Below are 15,080 nucleotides of genomic sequence, written 5' to 3' on the forward strand. Positions count from 1 at the left end.
TAGAGTTGTCCATATCATGGTCATAAGTCAAAGCTCTACAACTATACCCACCCCTTCATGATACCACAGCACATTGATAAAGGCTATAGTACCACCACAGAGCAGGGAAATAGAGGTGGTAATGCCATCCAAAAGCTGGTGAGGACTTGCAAGCTCTTGTTTCCCTTTGGAACTCTCCCATCTCTCTGTGAGTTTAAATTTACAAAACTAGATTTAAGGCAACAGACTACTCTGCCATAATTCTTCTTGACTATCACAATCTCCCTGCTTCCTACTGTCAAACACTGTACTGAAAAATAATTTATTTAAGCATATACAAATCCACTACAGCCTGAAAAAATCTGTTATAAATGCCATGACTTGAGGATAAGAGGCGGGGAAGCTGCATATTGGGATAATTACTCATGGTTATTATTTTCTCGATAAAAAATGATTCAGCAATGAGTTCTTTATATATTTAACTAGAAAAATAGACATGTACCCAAAGAAAGTGAGCAATAAACTGAAAACTAAACTTTAAATTAAATAAGGCAATATGCCTTATTATTTTACTGTCTAATCTGTTATCCGGGTGTCAGTTATAAATTTCAATCCACCAATATAAAAAAGGTAATCAACTATACTTCAATAAAATAATTTAAAAGGGCAGATATACTCAGAATCAGGCAAGATAAATAATAACTTATACAGATAACCAAAGAAAATTAATTACTGCGTAGTTCAAACTCTTTCCAGAAACACAGTTAAAAGTAAAAACTAGACTATTTTCTGGCCAATGGTTGCAGATATCTGTTTTCCCCCTAAGTGATTTCAAAGGGACTTAGCAAGCAAATAATATTTCAAAGGAAAAATGTCAGAAAACAGACGAGTCTTTCAGAAGAAAACAATGGTTCTAGTCTGTGGATTTAATATAACTGATAGCTAATTTTTAAAAAATAATAGCTGGGGACAATTTTATTTTTTTTAATTAAAAAATGCCATGGATCTCAAGCTTCTCAAGATTAAAAAAAAGTTATTTGTTTAATTTTCACAATAATATCATTAGCATTTCTTTCATAGCTTCTGGAACTGATTTTTACATCCTTATTTAGCTGTTGTGAACAATTTACAGAACAGCATTTCACATATACATGAACATATTATGTATATGCTATAATAAACAACACATTGTAACTTCTCATAAACTTTTCAAAAGTGCACCTATAATGTTTCAAGAGAAAATACAATGATTCTAAAATATCCAGAAGGGACCTGAAATATTAAGAGCATCACAACTGGAAAATTAGTCCAATAAGAAATAGTTCCTTCTAGAAAATATTATATTTTGAGAAAAATCAACCTGTAGCCTATGTTTGTATTTCACCATCTGGATTCAATCAATATTTGATACAATATAAAATAGAATCTGGACCTAAAAGTTATTTGACTTTCAAAAATGTAATTAAGTTAAAAGTATACTTAATTTCAAATATGGGTATTCTGAATTGACCTTTAATCTAAAGTATTTCATTATGCTTCATAATGTTTTAAGAAAACAATTAGTATCTAGTTTCTAAAAGAGGGACATCACTTTTTGTTGATAGCTAAAAAAATTTAGGGTCGATTTCTAATGTTTATAGTTATATTCAGATTCTTCTATCATACTTAGTGGATGGCCTAATATTGTTCCTTTTCACAAAAGCTTAAGACCCACTGAGCAAAACTGACAGATGACCCTAAGTCTATTTTTAGAACCCCTTCTCATAAATAGATAAGAAAATATTACATGTCCAAAATATAATGCCCCCAAACTACAAATGTATGCTTTGAAGAAAATGCTATTCATGAGGTGAAGCAACTGGACCTTTCCTATATTGCTGGTGGGGGTATATTAAAAGTTCAAAATGTATGTACCCTATTACCCATTGATTCCATTCCAAGTTATTCGTCCAAGAGAAAACATTTGTCCCCCAAAATACTTGAACAGTAATGTTTACAACAGATTTATTCACAATAGTTGAACACTCAGAACATTCACTGGAAACAAATCAAATGTTCATCAACAGATGTATAAAAAATCACACTGCAGTATATGTGCATGATGGAATACTGCTCAGCAATGAAAAAAGTTAAACTACCAACATTCACAATACCATGAATAAATCTCGAAAACATGCTGTACAAAAGAAGCCAGACATAAAATAGTACTTCTGTATGATTCTATTTATGTGAAATTTAAGAACAGGCAAAAATAGCCTACGGTGATAGAAAAATCGGAATAGTAGTTGTCTCTAAGGATTGGGAATTGACTGGAAGAGGACTCAAAGGAAAAAAGGTGATGAAAATTGTCTATATCTTGATAGCAGTGGTAATTATACAACAATATATTTATCAAAACTCATAAAATTGTGTACTTAAAATCTGTGACTTATACCATATATAAATTTTAATTCAATAAAAATAAAATTTAAAAAGATGCCCTTAAAAAATTTTTAATTCTGAAATTTAATTAAATTAAAATTTAATTTCAGTTAAAATGAATAAATTTGCCTTTACGTAAGTCTACTTATGGAAAAACCAACATTCAATAAACATGCCTGTAGTTATTGTGTGCTTATAAAAATATACCCATACTTACTTGTCTATAGATTGGAATTTTTAAAATACCTAGAATTGTTATTGAACATTTTAAAATTCTGTTCTGGGATTCCCTGGTGGCGCAGTGGTTAAGAATCCACCTGACAACGTAGGGGACAGGGGTTTGAGCCCTGGTCTGGGAAGATCCCATGTGCCGCAGAGCAACTAAGTCTGTGAGCCACAACTACTGAGCCTGTGCTCTAGAGCCTGCGAGCCACAACTACTGAGCCCATGTGCCGCAACTACTGAAGCCCGTGCGCCTAGAACCTGTGCTCTGCCACAAGAGAAGCCACCACAATGAGAAGTCCATGCACTGCAACGAAGAGTAGCCCCTGTTCGCCGCACCTAGAGAAAGCCCACGCACAGCAACGAAGATCCAACACAGCCAAAAAAATTTTTTCTAATTATAAATAAATAAATAAAATTCTGTTCCACTCCCCACAAAGCCATAAGAACAAAAAATTAAAACCTTTGAAAAATCCAACTCCTCTTCAGTAACCCAGCAATGGACTCAGATAACTCATCATTCCTTATGTGTGTCCTAACTTCATCCTCTTGGAATCTGAATAAAGTAATCCTAGGTATAATTTTGTAAGTGATATTTATTTAATCATTATTTCATGATATCCTAGCACAGAGAAGTTAAATAACTATTATGTTATTCAAGGCTACCAAATCCAAAATCAAAACTCAGGTAACTGGCTCCTGCTTTAGGAACTGCAGTAACAAGATTACATACAGCGCCTGATCAATCATTTTAGTACATTAGATAATAAGAAATAACCTAAAATATCAAGTAATATTTTAAAATATTCTTCACTGGGACCAGAGAGGCTTAATAATTTGACCAAAAGTCAAATTCAATATTTGGGTAAGAAATTTAGAAAACAGACAAACCTTGGAAGACTTCCTTCGGCTTCTTCTCGTCCAAACTACCACCAGTTTATCTGGTTGCCTGCCAAACAAGAAAAAGATTACGTATAATTTATCTTAAATCAAATAATAAAATTTAGTTCTGGCACCTTTAAAAGAACAAAAAATCATCTGCTTTAGATTACATAGAACCGTTGCACTTACAATAAAGCTCTATAAATTATTCATATATAGTAGATGTTGAATACAGATATGATCTAATTTAAATGACATATTTCATCCACATGTTTTTCTAAAAATACTTTACCAAGTAAATTCACTGGGACAAACCAAGTAAAATTAAATACTTAGACTATTTTAAAAAGAAAAGCAAGGGCTTCCCTGGTGGCGCAGTGGTTGAGAGTCCGCCTGCCGATGCAGGGGACACAGGTTCGTGCCCTGGTCCGGGAAGATCCCATATGCCGCGGAGCGGCTGGGCCTGTGAGCCATGGCCGCTGAACCTGCGCGTCCGGAGCCTGTGCTCCGCAACGGGAGAGGCCACAGCAGTGAGAGGCCCGCGTACCGCAAAAAAAAAAAAAAAAAAAAAAAATCCTTTAAAACAATACTATATTTCTAACACATTATCCACTTTAATTTAGAGAAAATAAGCATAAAAACGATACTTCCAAAGTAACTTAAATCTGTGGTTTACACTACTCTTGCATCTCTGTATCTTATGACCAATGCTTATTATGGTTTTCAAAAACTTTTTATAATCAATCATCTCAACTATCTTCATAAAAACAATATAATACCAAAAAATAGGCAAGGTACATTCTGGCAAAGTTACATAACTCATCAAAAGTTCTGGCAAAACCAAGACCAAATGAAATACAGGTCTTCTAATTCTCATACCTCTCTTCTTTATCTTCTGCCAACATAAAGTTAAAAACAAAACACACTCACATTTTCAGCTAATACAACTAAGTTCTCTTTAATGCTTAGGGAAAACATAAAAACTATGATTATCAGTTCTTTTACTTAGATTTTTATTTTTAAAAAATCTTAGATAAAAGCTTTTTAACCAAGAAATGAATGATATTACTCATCTCAGTGACCTTCACCACTTTCTCTGTCTCCTTCATTTTACCCTGGTATCTTTCATTATCAGCAGATGACCTGTCCTCCTATTTAACTACCTACCTACCTACTTACCTTCCTACCTACATACATATATTATAAAAGGTCACCAGCCATAAACTCCTGATCCAGTGATTTACCTAGAAACCTGTCCAAAGAGCAACAGTTGTCTAATGAAAGATATTACTGAGGAACTGACCCTGAATGTAGTACAGAGAAATAAAGTGATAATATTTTTTAAAGAAGGTAAGAGACATAGAAGATAGATTGAGAAGTACACACACCTAATAGAAATTCTAGGGCTTCCCTAGTGGTGCAGTGGTTAAGAATCTGCCTGCCAATGCAGGGGACACGGGTTCAAGCCCTGGTCCGGGAAGATCCCACATGCTGCAGAGCAACTAATCTCGTGCGCCACAACTACTGAGCCTGCACTCTAGAGCCCATGTGCCACAACTACTGAAGCCCGCATGCCTACAGCCCGTGCGCCGCAACAAGAGAAGCCACCGCAATGAGAAGCCTGCACACCACAATGAAAGAGTAGCCCCTGCTCGCCGCAACTAGAGAAAGCCCGCACACAGCAACAAAGACCCAAAGCAGCCAAAAATAAATAAATAAATTTATTTTAAAAAAGAAATTCTAGAAGTTTAGAATAGTGGGAATGGCAGAGGCAATACTAAGGAGAAAAGGCTAAGAATGTTCCAATAAAGATAGGGTCCTTAGGTTGAAAATATATATTAACAAATAAACAGGATAAATAAAAAACTAATCTATGTCTAAATACCTTGCAACTACGGAACAGCAAGAATAAAGAGAAAAATCATAAAAGAAAAGATAGGTTACCAGCAAAGGCGTAATTATGCTGACAACAACTTCATAGCAGCAACAGCACCCAAAATACAATGAAGCTAATGATCTTCAAGTGCTAAAGGAAAATACATGCCATCCTGGAGTTTCATATTGGCTAAACTACCATTTAAGAAATGGTTTCAGACATAAAAGACTAAGAGTTTACAATCTATATAACCCAGCTAAATACAGGAAGGAGGAGGATGCAAGAAGCAATATAAATGTGGTAAAATGTTAATACTTGTTCATTTTCAGTGATAGGACCTGAAGAAAACAAGAGTAGACAAAAAAACAAAAGTAAGGTTCCAATGAAACTATTTCATCAAGGCATCTTCTAAACAAATGCAGTGTGTTTCTGATGGTGATAGTAACCAGCATAGTATAAAAACGAAAAATGGTGGTTCTCCACCCAAGACTAAACCAGTTCCCAAACAGTGTCAGGCTTTGAAGACAACAATTGTAAAAACCAGTAGCTTGCTTTGGTGAATCTTTCCAGCGTGAGCTGTTGGGAGCAGGAGCCAGATGCCAAAGTGCTAAATTACAGATGAAACAGAAGAAAGTTTCTATGAAACATCAGAGTGTTCATCTAAGAATCTGAACCAATGGAGAAACAAACAAAACCTTGTTCAACACACAGACAAGTAGAACAGGACAAATGACATGAAGATGGGGAGCAGTATAGCAACATGACAACAGAGCTGGGCAGAGGGTATGATCAATGATGGCAGCCTAACAGCAGAGGGACTGCGTAGCCAACCAGTGCAAGCTACCTTATTTGAAAGCATTGGTGGCTTGCTGGAACACTTTACCTAGATTACTACACTAACCTTTTTACTATGTTCTCACCTCCACATTTCCAGCCCAACCTCAACTCTTAGTTATATTTCTGCAATACTTCTTTAGAAATGCTATAAAGATCTTACCGATTTTCCTTATTATCCTTACTGGGCTCTTATACTGAAGGTACTACCGACTGGCACTTGAAGGTTGAATTTCACAGATTTATTTGACCTAAATAGTATTCTATTTTAGTTTAAATTTAAACTTTAAAAAACATTTCTTACTTAAATGCCTTTAAACAAGGTCCATGCTATCCAGATTACTAGAGCCTTCAATGCTATCAACTGCTTCACACATGACCAGCTTCACTCTTAAGATGATCTACTTAGTCCCTGTATGCATTTGACCCTGTGACACCATAGCATGCAAGATAACATCCATATTCCTGAATGTGGTTTATAAGGCACTTCACCACCTGACTCTGATCTACTTTTCTAGATGCAAAACCTACAAATATCTCAAAGGCATCTTGCTTTCCAACCAATCCCTGAACACTTATTCAATTTCTTCACATCTTTGCATGTTACAAACTTTTTTTAAAACCTCTTCTTTTCTCTCCTTTTCTACCTGATAAACTCTTAATTCATCACTTCCTCTGTGAAAACCTGACCATTTCTCATTCCATTCCCACTTCATCCCACATACTAAACCTCAGGCAGAGTTAACTGCTCCTTCTACTGTATTTCCAGTAATACTCTAGACACCTCTTTTTTAATATCCTATGCACCCTGTATTACATTATTTGTTATTATTTCTATCTCCTCCACTAGACTGTGCTCCTTTATCAACCATATCTTATTTATCTTTCTATTCCTAGTAACTAACAAGAATCTGGTACAAGATTGAGGCTTGACGTACATTCACTACTGAATGAACCTTAAATTTCATCCAGGAATTCCCAGTTGGTTAATTATAATTGATGAGGTCCAACTAAAGCCTGTAGCTACATAATACATTCTCTCTGCAGCTTATTTGAGCTTTGCAAGCATCCTCACCTTGGCTGCACATTGGAATCTCCTGGGAAGGTAGAGTGCAAAGCAATCCCCACACCTCCCGACTTGGAACATTAGTGAGGTATTAGTTGTGATGGCAGTGAGGGTGTCTCCCCTCCATGATATTGTCCTAGTGCCACCTGCACAGTTGCCTCCACCTAACTTGGCCTCTCAGCATCTCCCTCCCCTCAACCCGTTCTGATCTTGTGTTTCAGAAAAGGGAAGCCACTTACTGTAAAAAATTAGGAAGGGTGGTCTCCTAACCTATATGCCTGAAGTTCCAAGTATGTAAATATAACATAAATTACTTTGAGAATGTCTCCAGAGATGAATAAACTTTTTTGTAATTCTAAGTCATGTCCAATTTTATAATGTCTTCATTAGAAATCAGCCCACCTTTACATTATCAGGGACAAAGCAAGGCAGAATGTTCTAAAATAAAGAACTGTGCTGTTATTGTTCTCATAGAAGAACACCAAAAACCACACAACTGGTTGACCACAATTAATATTTTAAGCATCCATGCTGTACTAGAAAAGAACCATTAAATATTTACTTATGTGCTCCCAAGAGGCCAGGGATAGAGCAATTGTGAGAGTTTTATCCAACTACCAAAGAACCTATATAACTTTCTATCAAAAAAGTCAAGACAACCTGATAGAGCCCAGATTTTAGAGAGAATCTAACAATCACGTACTTAACATTTCTACCCCATTACCTAAGTAACCAGGTAGCACTACACATACAGATATATAAACATACACACATATATTTATATACAAATATTTACATATATAAACATTTTATATACATACACATAAAATGTACACAGACACACTGCCTGAGTTCCACTGGAAAATTTGTAGTTTTTTGGTGGGCTTATGCAGCAGAGGAAACTTTACAGTTAAAAATAAGGGACTTCCCTGGCAGTCCAGTGGTTGAGACTCCATGCTTCCACTGCAGGGGGCATGGGTTTGATCCCTGGTCAGGGAACTAAGATCCCACATGCCGGGCAGTGCGGCCAAAACATGAATGAATGAATGAATAAAATAAAAATCGACCTTCTATCCTACCCTCAGAGTCCTTAAAAAGCAACAAGTTGAATCTGAAGGTGGCAAGACTTATCTCATGCTATAGTCCTGATGCTAAATTCTGTAGAGGAGGAAGGACAGGAGGAAAATGGAAGTGGAAGGAGGAAAAGATATGAGAGCTACAATGAACCAGCTTATAAAGCAATAAACTGTATCTTTCTTTCGTCTGCAACTAAGTTTTGGGCCCTTCTTCTCTTTGCCACTAGTGATCTACTGAGATCAAAGTAAATTTAAAGAAAAACATTTCTGGCTTAAATTTAGATTCCTTTACTCTTTCCTACTCTCGCATGTATGTCACTTGTGTGAGGTGAGACACAAAGCCATGAGAAAAATCCCAAAACCATCACGTGAAAACCAGCCTCATCACTCTCCAGAATCATAATAAGCATTCAACAAATATTTTATTGAATGCCTATTACATTCCTGGCACTGTGGTGAGCCATGGAGATGAAAAGACAAAAGAAGACAAGCCTTGATCCTCTGGAAGTTTACATTCTAGTGGAGACACAAACAATTAAAGCAACTACCCAACTCCAGGCACAACCTGTGATAACTGTGGTTACTATTAGTTACTGAAATTACATGTCATTTAAAGAATATACTTTTCTGTATTTTCTACAATGAATTTATATTACTTTGTGGTGGGGAATTATTTAAATGTGGAGGGGGAGTTATTTAAAATAAAATAGCACTTTTAAGTTTGGAATTACATATGAACAGACAGAATTAAACAATTAAATTTTAAAATTTCATTGTATTTATTTTTTAACTTTTTATTTTATATTGGAATATAGCCAATTAACAATGTTGTGATAGTTTCAGGTGCACAGCAAAGAGACTCAGCCATACATATACATGTATCCATTCTCCTCCAGACTCCCCTCCCATCCAGGCTGCCACATAACATTCAGCAAAGTTCCCTGTACTATACAGTAGGTCCTCGTTGGTTATCCTTTTTAAATATAGTAGTGTGTACATGTCAGTCCCAAACTCCCTAACTATCCCTTCCCTCCATCTTTCCCATACTGGTAACCATAAGTTCATACTCTAAGTCTGTCAGTCCGTTTCTGTTTTGTAAATACATTCATTTGTATAATTTCTTTTTAGATTCCACATATAAGCGATATCATAGGATATTTCTCTTTTTCTGTCTGACTGACTTCACTCAGTATGACAATCTCTAGGTCCACCCATGTTGCTGCATTATTTCATTCTTTTTTATGACTGAGTAATATTCCATTGTATAATATATGTACCACATCTTCTTTATCCTTTCCTCTGCTGATGGACATTTAGGTTGCTTCCATGTCTTGGCTATTGTAAACAGTGCTGCAATGAACACTGGGGTGCATGTATCCTTTTGGACCATGTTCTCTGGATATATGCCCAGAAGTGGGATTGCAGGGTCATATGGTAGCTCTATTTTTAGTTCTGTTCTCCATAGTGGCTGTATCAATTTACATTTCCACCAACAGTGTAGGAGGGTTCCCTTCTCTCCACACCTTCTCCAGCATTTATTGTTTGTGGATTTTTTTGATGATAGCCATTTTGACTGGTATAAGGTGATACTTCATTGTAGTTTTGATTTGTGTTTCTCTAATTATTAGCAAAAAATTGCATTGAATTTGAAGACCTCTCAGCTGAATTAATCTGTTTTCTAAGTCAATAGAAGTGGAAGAGGTGTATTCTTTGTCTTAAGTTAACATAAATGTTCCCTAAGGTCTGAGCTGGCCATAGACAAAATTTTGAAAGAGGCCCCACTTGACTCTGCAGCCCTCCTTTACCTGCAGCCCCTCCAATGTCTGGGGCATTCTTCCTTGGGCCTGCAAAGTCAGTATGGCACTCCATTACAGGACCCAACAATAAAATTTTAACAAATGCTTTTCAGATCACTAATTCTCTTCTATATCAATTAAAATCCCCCTTTCTCCAGGGTAAGTATCTTAGGAAGGTAGTCAAAGGAAAGAAAACTGGGGAAACAATTTGTATTAATTTAGGAGATATGAATTGTAAAAGGCGGCTCCTCAAAGATGACATAGTACAGAGGAGAGATTACTAGACTGGAGGTTGGGAAACTTGTTTTTCCTAGTTCTGGCACGTAGTGACCTTAGGAATGCCTCTCCATATCTCTGAGCCTATTCCCTAATTTTTCAAATGAAGAGATTGTACTAAGACCTCAGCTAGTTCTAAAACTATGATTCAGTGACCATATGATTAAATGACTCAAATTGGTTAAATATTTTGTGGTTTAAAATGAAATGAGAAATTAAAGAATAGAGTAAAGCATTTGTGGCACAGAATCCTTTGCCTCCTGTTTTCTGACAACCTAGAGGTAGTTAATATTACCACCTTTGAATAATATTATGAAAGGGGAAGTAGTATCTTTTAGCAGAGCAGTAAATGGACCACCGAAGATTCAGGCTCCCTGTCCAAAGCACAATGTTAAACCTGGGAGATGTTGCAGGAAGCCCCTTGTCCCCAACCACCACCACCATTCCCAGCATGCTGACACTGCGATGGAACTACATGATACCCCTCACCACTGGTGTCACTTCTGGAGGAGAGTGGATAATAAATGAGTATGCCTTCTCCACACCAGCTGAATGGAGAGGATTCCAGAATGCAAAGGAGGGCAGAGTCATAAGATAAAAGGTGTATGGGCTCCTGAATGACCACGTGGAAGTCCAGTCAACCTCTCTAGATTGAAAAGTGAGCAAGAAATGGACTTTTATTGGGTCAAACCACTTTGATTTTGGGGTGTGTCTGCTACAGTAACTCCTCAACATATAGAAAATTCAAAAGACACACATACATAACAATAAAGCAGTTGCTGTCTTGTAGAAACTTACACTGCAAAGTGCTGAGACCAAATTTAACCTTTTTATGTCCTACTGGTTTTCACATATATGAAATTGATGTTTCTGAAGATAAAAGACAGCTATACCTCAGAACTTAGTAATTAATATTTATGCCTTTGAGCTTTTCCTAAATTATAAATAAGGAATCATAAGCCTTTAGAACACAAAAAGTACAGCATATTCCTCTCACCAAAGAATACAGGAGGGGCTTCCCTGGTGGCGCAGTGGTTGAGAGTCCGCCTGCCGATGCAGGGGACACGGGTTCGTGCCCCGGTCCAGGAAGATCCCACATGCCGCAGAGCGGCTAGGCCCGTGAGCCATGGCCGCTGAGCCTGTGCGTCCGGAGCCAGTGCTCCGCGACGGGAGAGGCCACAACAGTGAGAGGCCCGTGTACCACAAAAAAAAATAATACAGGATATGCTTACAATGAGGAAAAGAAAGCTCACAATATTAACCCTGATGTTAATGTGAATAGGTACTTCACTAAATAACAAGGTTATTCCTTTTAGGGGAAAGGGCTCTTAGCCATAACAGAACATTTCATGGTGGGATGTTGTGAATATTGAAATGAAAGGGGGAAAATTGTCTTATCACAGAAATACTCTAACTATTTCTCAAGTAATTATTTTTATCCTTCAGTAGGTACACCTGCCTCCTATTGTACTATCACTGCTTGTAGCTCCAGTTAATTATACTCCTTTATGCTTACTTCACAAGAGTTATTTAGCAAGCTGTAATAATTAATTCAATAGGAAAAAAAATTCTACAAGACAAAGTACACATACACAGGATATATTTCTTTTCTGTAAAAATGAAAGGACAGTTCTAATAATAAGAGATGTAAATCTTTGTCACTCAAATAAAAATATTTTTTTTAATTATATTTTGCCTCTTCCTACCATCTTTAAAATATTTTCACGGAGTGATTGCTTTTGGTTAAAAATGTTTAACTGGTGACACATATGGACTTTTGCTGACAGGGATTCTAATAGCTATGTATTTAGGAACAACACCATTCAAACTGAGGAAGTGCAGTTTGACAAACTTGAGCTAAGTAAACTTCCTGAGAGGCCATCAAAAAATACACACAGATGTATACGCTGACAGGGATTCTAATAGCTATGTATTTAGGAACACCATTCAAACTGAGGAAGTGCAGTTTGACAAACTTGAGCTAAGTAAACTTCCTGAGAGGCCATCAAAAAATACACACACATGTATATATAATTTTTCTGCTATACTATTAAAGAGTATAAAGGGTTTATAATTTCTAATATAAAGATATTTGAGAGAAATAGCGTTATAATCAATCACTGCTGTATCATGTGTGCAATACTGACCTTCCCAAATAATACTTCCTATTTTCTTTACTGTTTTATAAAATCACCCATGATGCTTCCTTTAATTTAGCATATTACTTACTACTTCTTTTTTTCTAGTCCTGTTTGAACAAGCCTCACATGTCACTCACATAAATATTAATATTTCCAAGTCATGTACCGGGCTTCCTGGAAAAGAGATTAGTAGAAAAAAAAAGGATACATCACTCAGACCATTCCCCAGCCCTCCTAAACAATCATATTCACCATTTTCTCTCAACACAATTCTGCAATTGCTGTCATTTTATGTTTGGATGATTACATTTGTCTGTCTTGCTTCTATCTGACTTTAAGGTTCTCAAGAGTTTTCCTGGTATTCATAAAGCGTTTTCCTGGTATTCACAAATCATTTACTGGGAGGGAGGCAGGGAAACAGAATATCATGGATAAAAAAATCATATGAAGGCAGACAGATCTGGGTTCCCCTCCTTCGGGTTGTACCATCTAAGCCTCAAGATGTTCCTCATTTGTGAAATTAGAACCTCAAAGGACCAATGTAAAGATCTGTTAAGATAATGCAAATAAAGTACTTAGATCAGTGCCTGTCTTTCAGCAAATTTTCAGATAATGTTAGCAACCATCCCGTGTCTATGCTTCCAAACAGCTTTGTATAGTCTCCCTCTTAAATGTGAACAAACGAAGGATCATCTGAGGAAAGTTTCTAATATAAAAGGCAAGTGGCTAAAAGAGAGAAAAAATAAACTTGAAAGAAACTGAAGACATTATCACTAATAACCTTGGAAATACAGAAGATACTGTACCCATGAAAAATATAAAAGGAAAATTAAAAGAATAGTAAAGAAATCTGTAAATTATGTTATGTCATCCTTTTTCATTTAGGAAAGTAAAAATTGAAGAGTCTGAAGATAAAGTTGAGGAAATCTTCCACATCTAGAATAAAGTAACAGATGTTCAATGGGAGAGAAAAGACTAGAAATTTAGATCAATCCAGAGGTTAAAAGTCTCACTAATTTCCCAAGATGACAGTGAAAAAAGGTCTCAAGATGTCATCTATGCCACAGGCCTAGAAAGAAATCATTCCAAAGTGGAATAGGACACTGGAAGACTCCAGGAGAAAAAGGAATTGATGAGTTACCAATGTTTAACTGTTTTGAGAGGGATATTGAGAGGCTGACAGAAAAATTTGGAAATAATAATGATATATACATGAGGGGAAAGGGGAAAAAAAGTAATTTTTAACCCAAGAGAAATCAAAAGAAAGAAAATGTAATCATAATACCATAGCGCTCGATGTAAACAATACCAAGTCATAACAATGAATTCTGACCTAGCTCTGGTAGAGCTGATTGGAGACTAGGAAGGATGGGGAAAGGGAAGGGTAAGTATGCTTCAGGGAGGAAGTGGTAGACAGCTAAACCGTCACCTACCATATCAAGAAGCTAATAAAGTCTAAAATCAAAAGGTTAAAAGAAAAAGTTGAAAGTATATTGTTGAACAATGAAATACCACTTCACACACCTATCAGGAAGACTATATCAAAAAGACAGATAATAACAACTGTTGATGAAGATATGTTAAAATTGGAACCCTTACACATGGCTGGTGGGATTGTAAATAGTATAGCTGCTGTGTATAACAGTTTGGGAGTTCTTCAAAAAGTTAAACATACGGAACAGGATAGGGAGCCCAGAAATAAACCCACATGCTTACGCTCAATTAATCTATGACAAAGGAGGCAAGAATATACAATGGAGAAAAGACAGTCTCTACAATAAGTGGTGCTGGGAAAAATGGACAGCTACATGTAAAAGAATGAAATTATCAATAGAACATTCTCTTAACACCATATACAAAAATAAACTCAAAATGGATTAAAGACCTAAATGTAAGATTGGATACTATAAAACTCCTAGAGGAAAACATAGGCAGAACACTCTTTGACATAAATCACAGCAATATTTTTTTGGATCCATCTCCTAAAGCAAAGAAATAAAAGCAAAAATAAATAAAGGGGACCCAATTAAACTTAGAAGCTTTTGCACAGCAAAGGAAACCATGGACAAACTGAAAAGACAACTTACTGAATGGGACAAGATATTTGCAAATGATAAGACAGATAAGGGATTAATATCCAACATATATGAACAGCTAATACAACTCAAAATTAAAAACAAACAAACAACTGAATTAAAGAACAGGCAGAAGAAGTGAATAGACATTTTTCTAAAGAGGAAATGAAGGTGGCCAAACAGGCACTTGAGAAGATGTTCAACGTTGCTTACTAATCATCAGGGAACTGCAAATCAAAACCACAATGAGATATCACCTCACACCTGTCAGAATGGCTATCATCAAAAAGAACACAAATAACAAATGTTAGCAAGGATGTGGAGAAAAGGGAACCCTCCTACATTGCTGGTGAGGATACAAATTGGTTCGGCCTATGGGAAACAGTACGGAAATTCCTCAAAAAAAATAAAAACAGAACTACCAGGGCTTCCCTGG

General features: G+C 36.2%; 1 protein-coding gene across 5 annotated transcripts in view; it reads right to left on the reverse strand.

Annotated features, from left to right (window-relative positions):
- Nucleotides 1–15,080, reverse strand: part of EHBP1 (EH domain binding protein 1) — a 342,186-nt gene that overhangs the window by 278,273 nt on the left and 48,833 nt on the right. For all 5 annotated transcript variants that reach the window (XM_024753020.1, XM_024753019.1, XM_024753023.1 and 2 more), the window contains one exon: nt 3,514–3,571. In XM_024753020.1, the coding sequence (XP_024608788.1) occupies nt 3,514–3,571 (58 nt within the window). The remainder of the gene's footprint in view (nt 1–3,513; nt 3,572–15,080) is intronic.

This window comes from Neophocaena asiaeorientalis, unplaced genomic scaffold (genome assembly GCF_003031525.2).
Source record: "Neophocaena asiaeorientalis asiaeorientalis breed wild unplaced genomic scaffold, Neophocaena_asiaeorientalis_V1.1 scaffold100, whole genome shotgun sequence".
Taxonomy (NCBI): domain Eukaryota; kingdom Metazoa; phylum Chordata; class Mammalia; order Artiodactyla; family Phocoenidae; genus Neophocaena; species Neophocaena asiaeorientalis.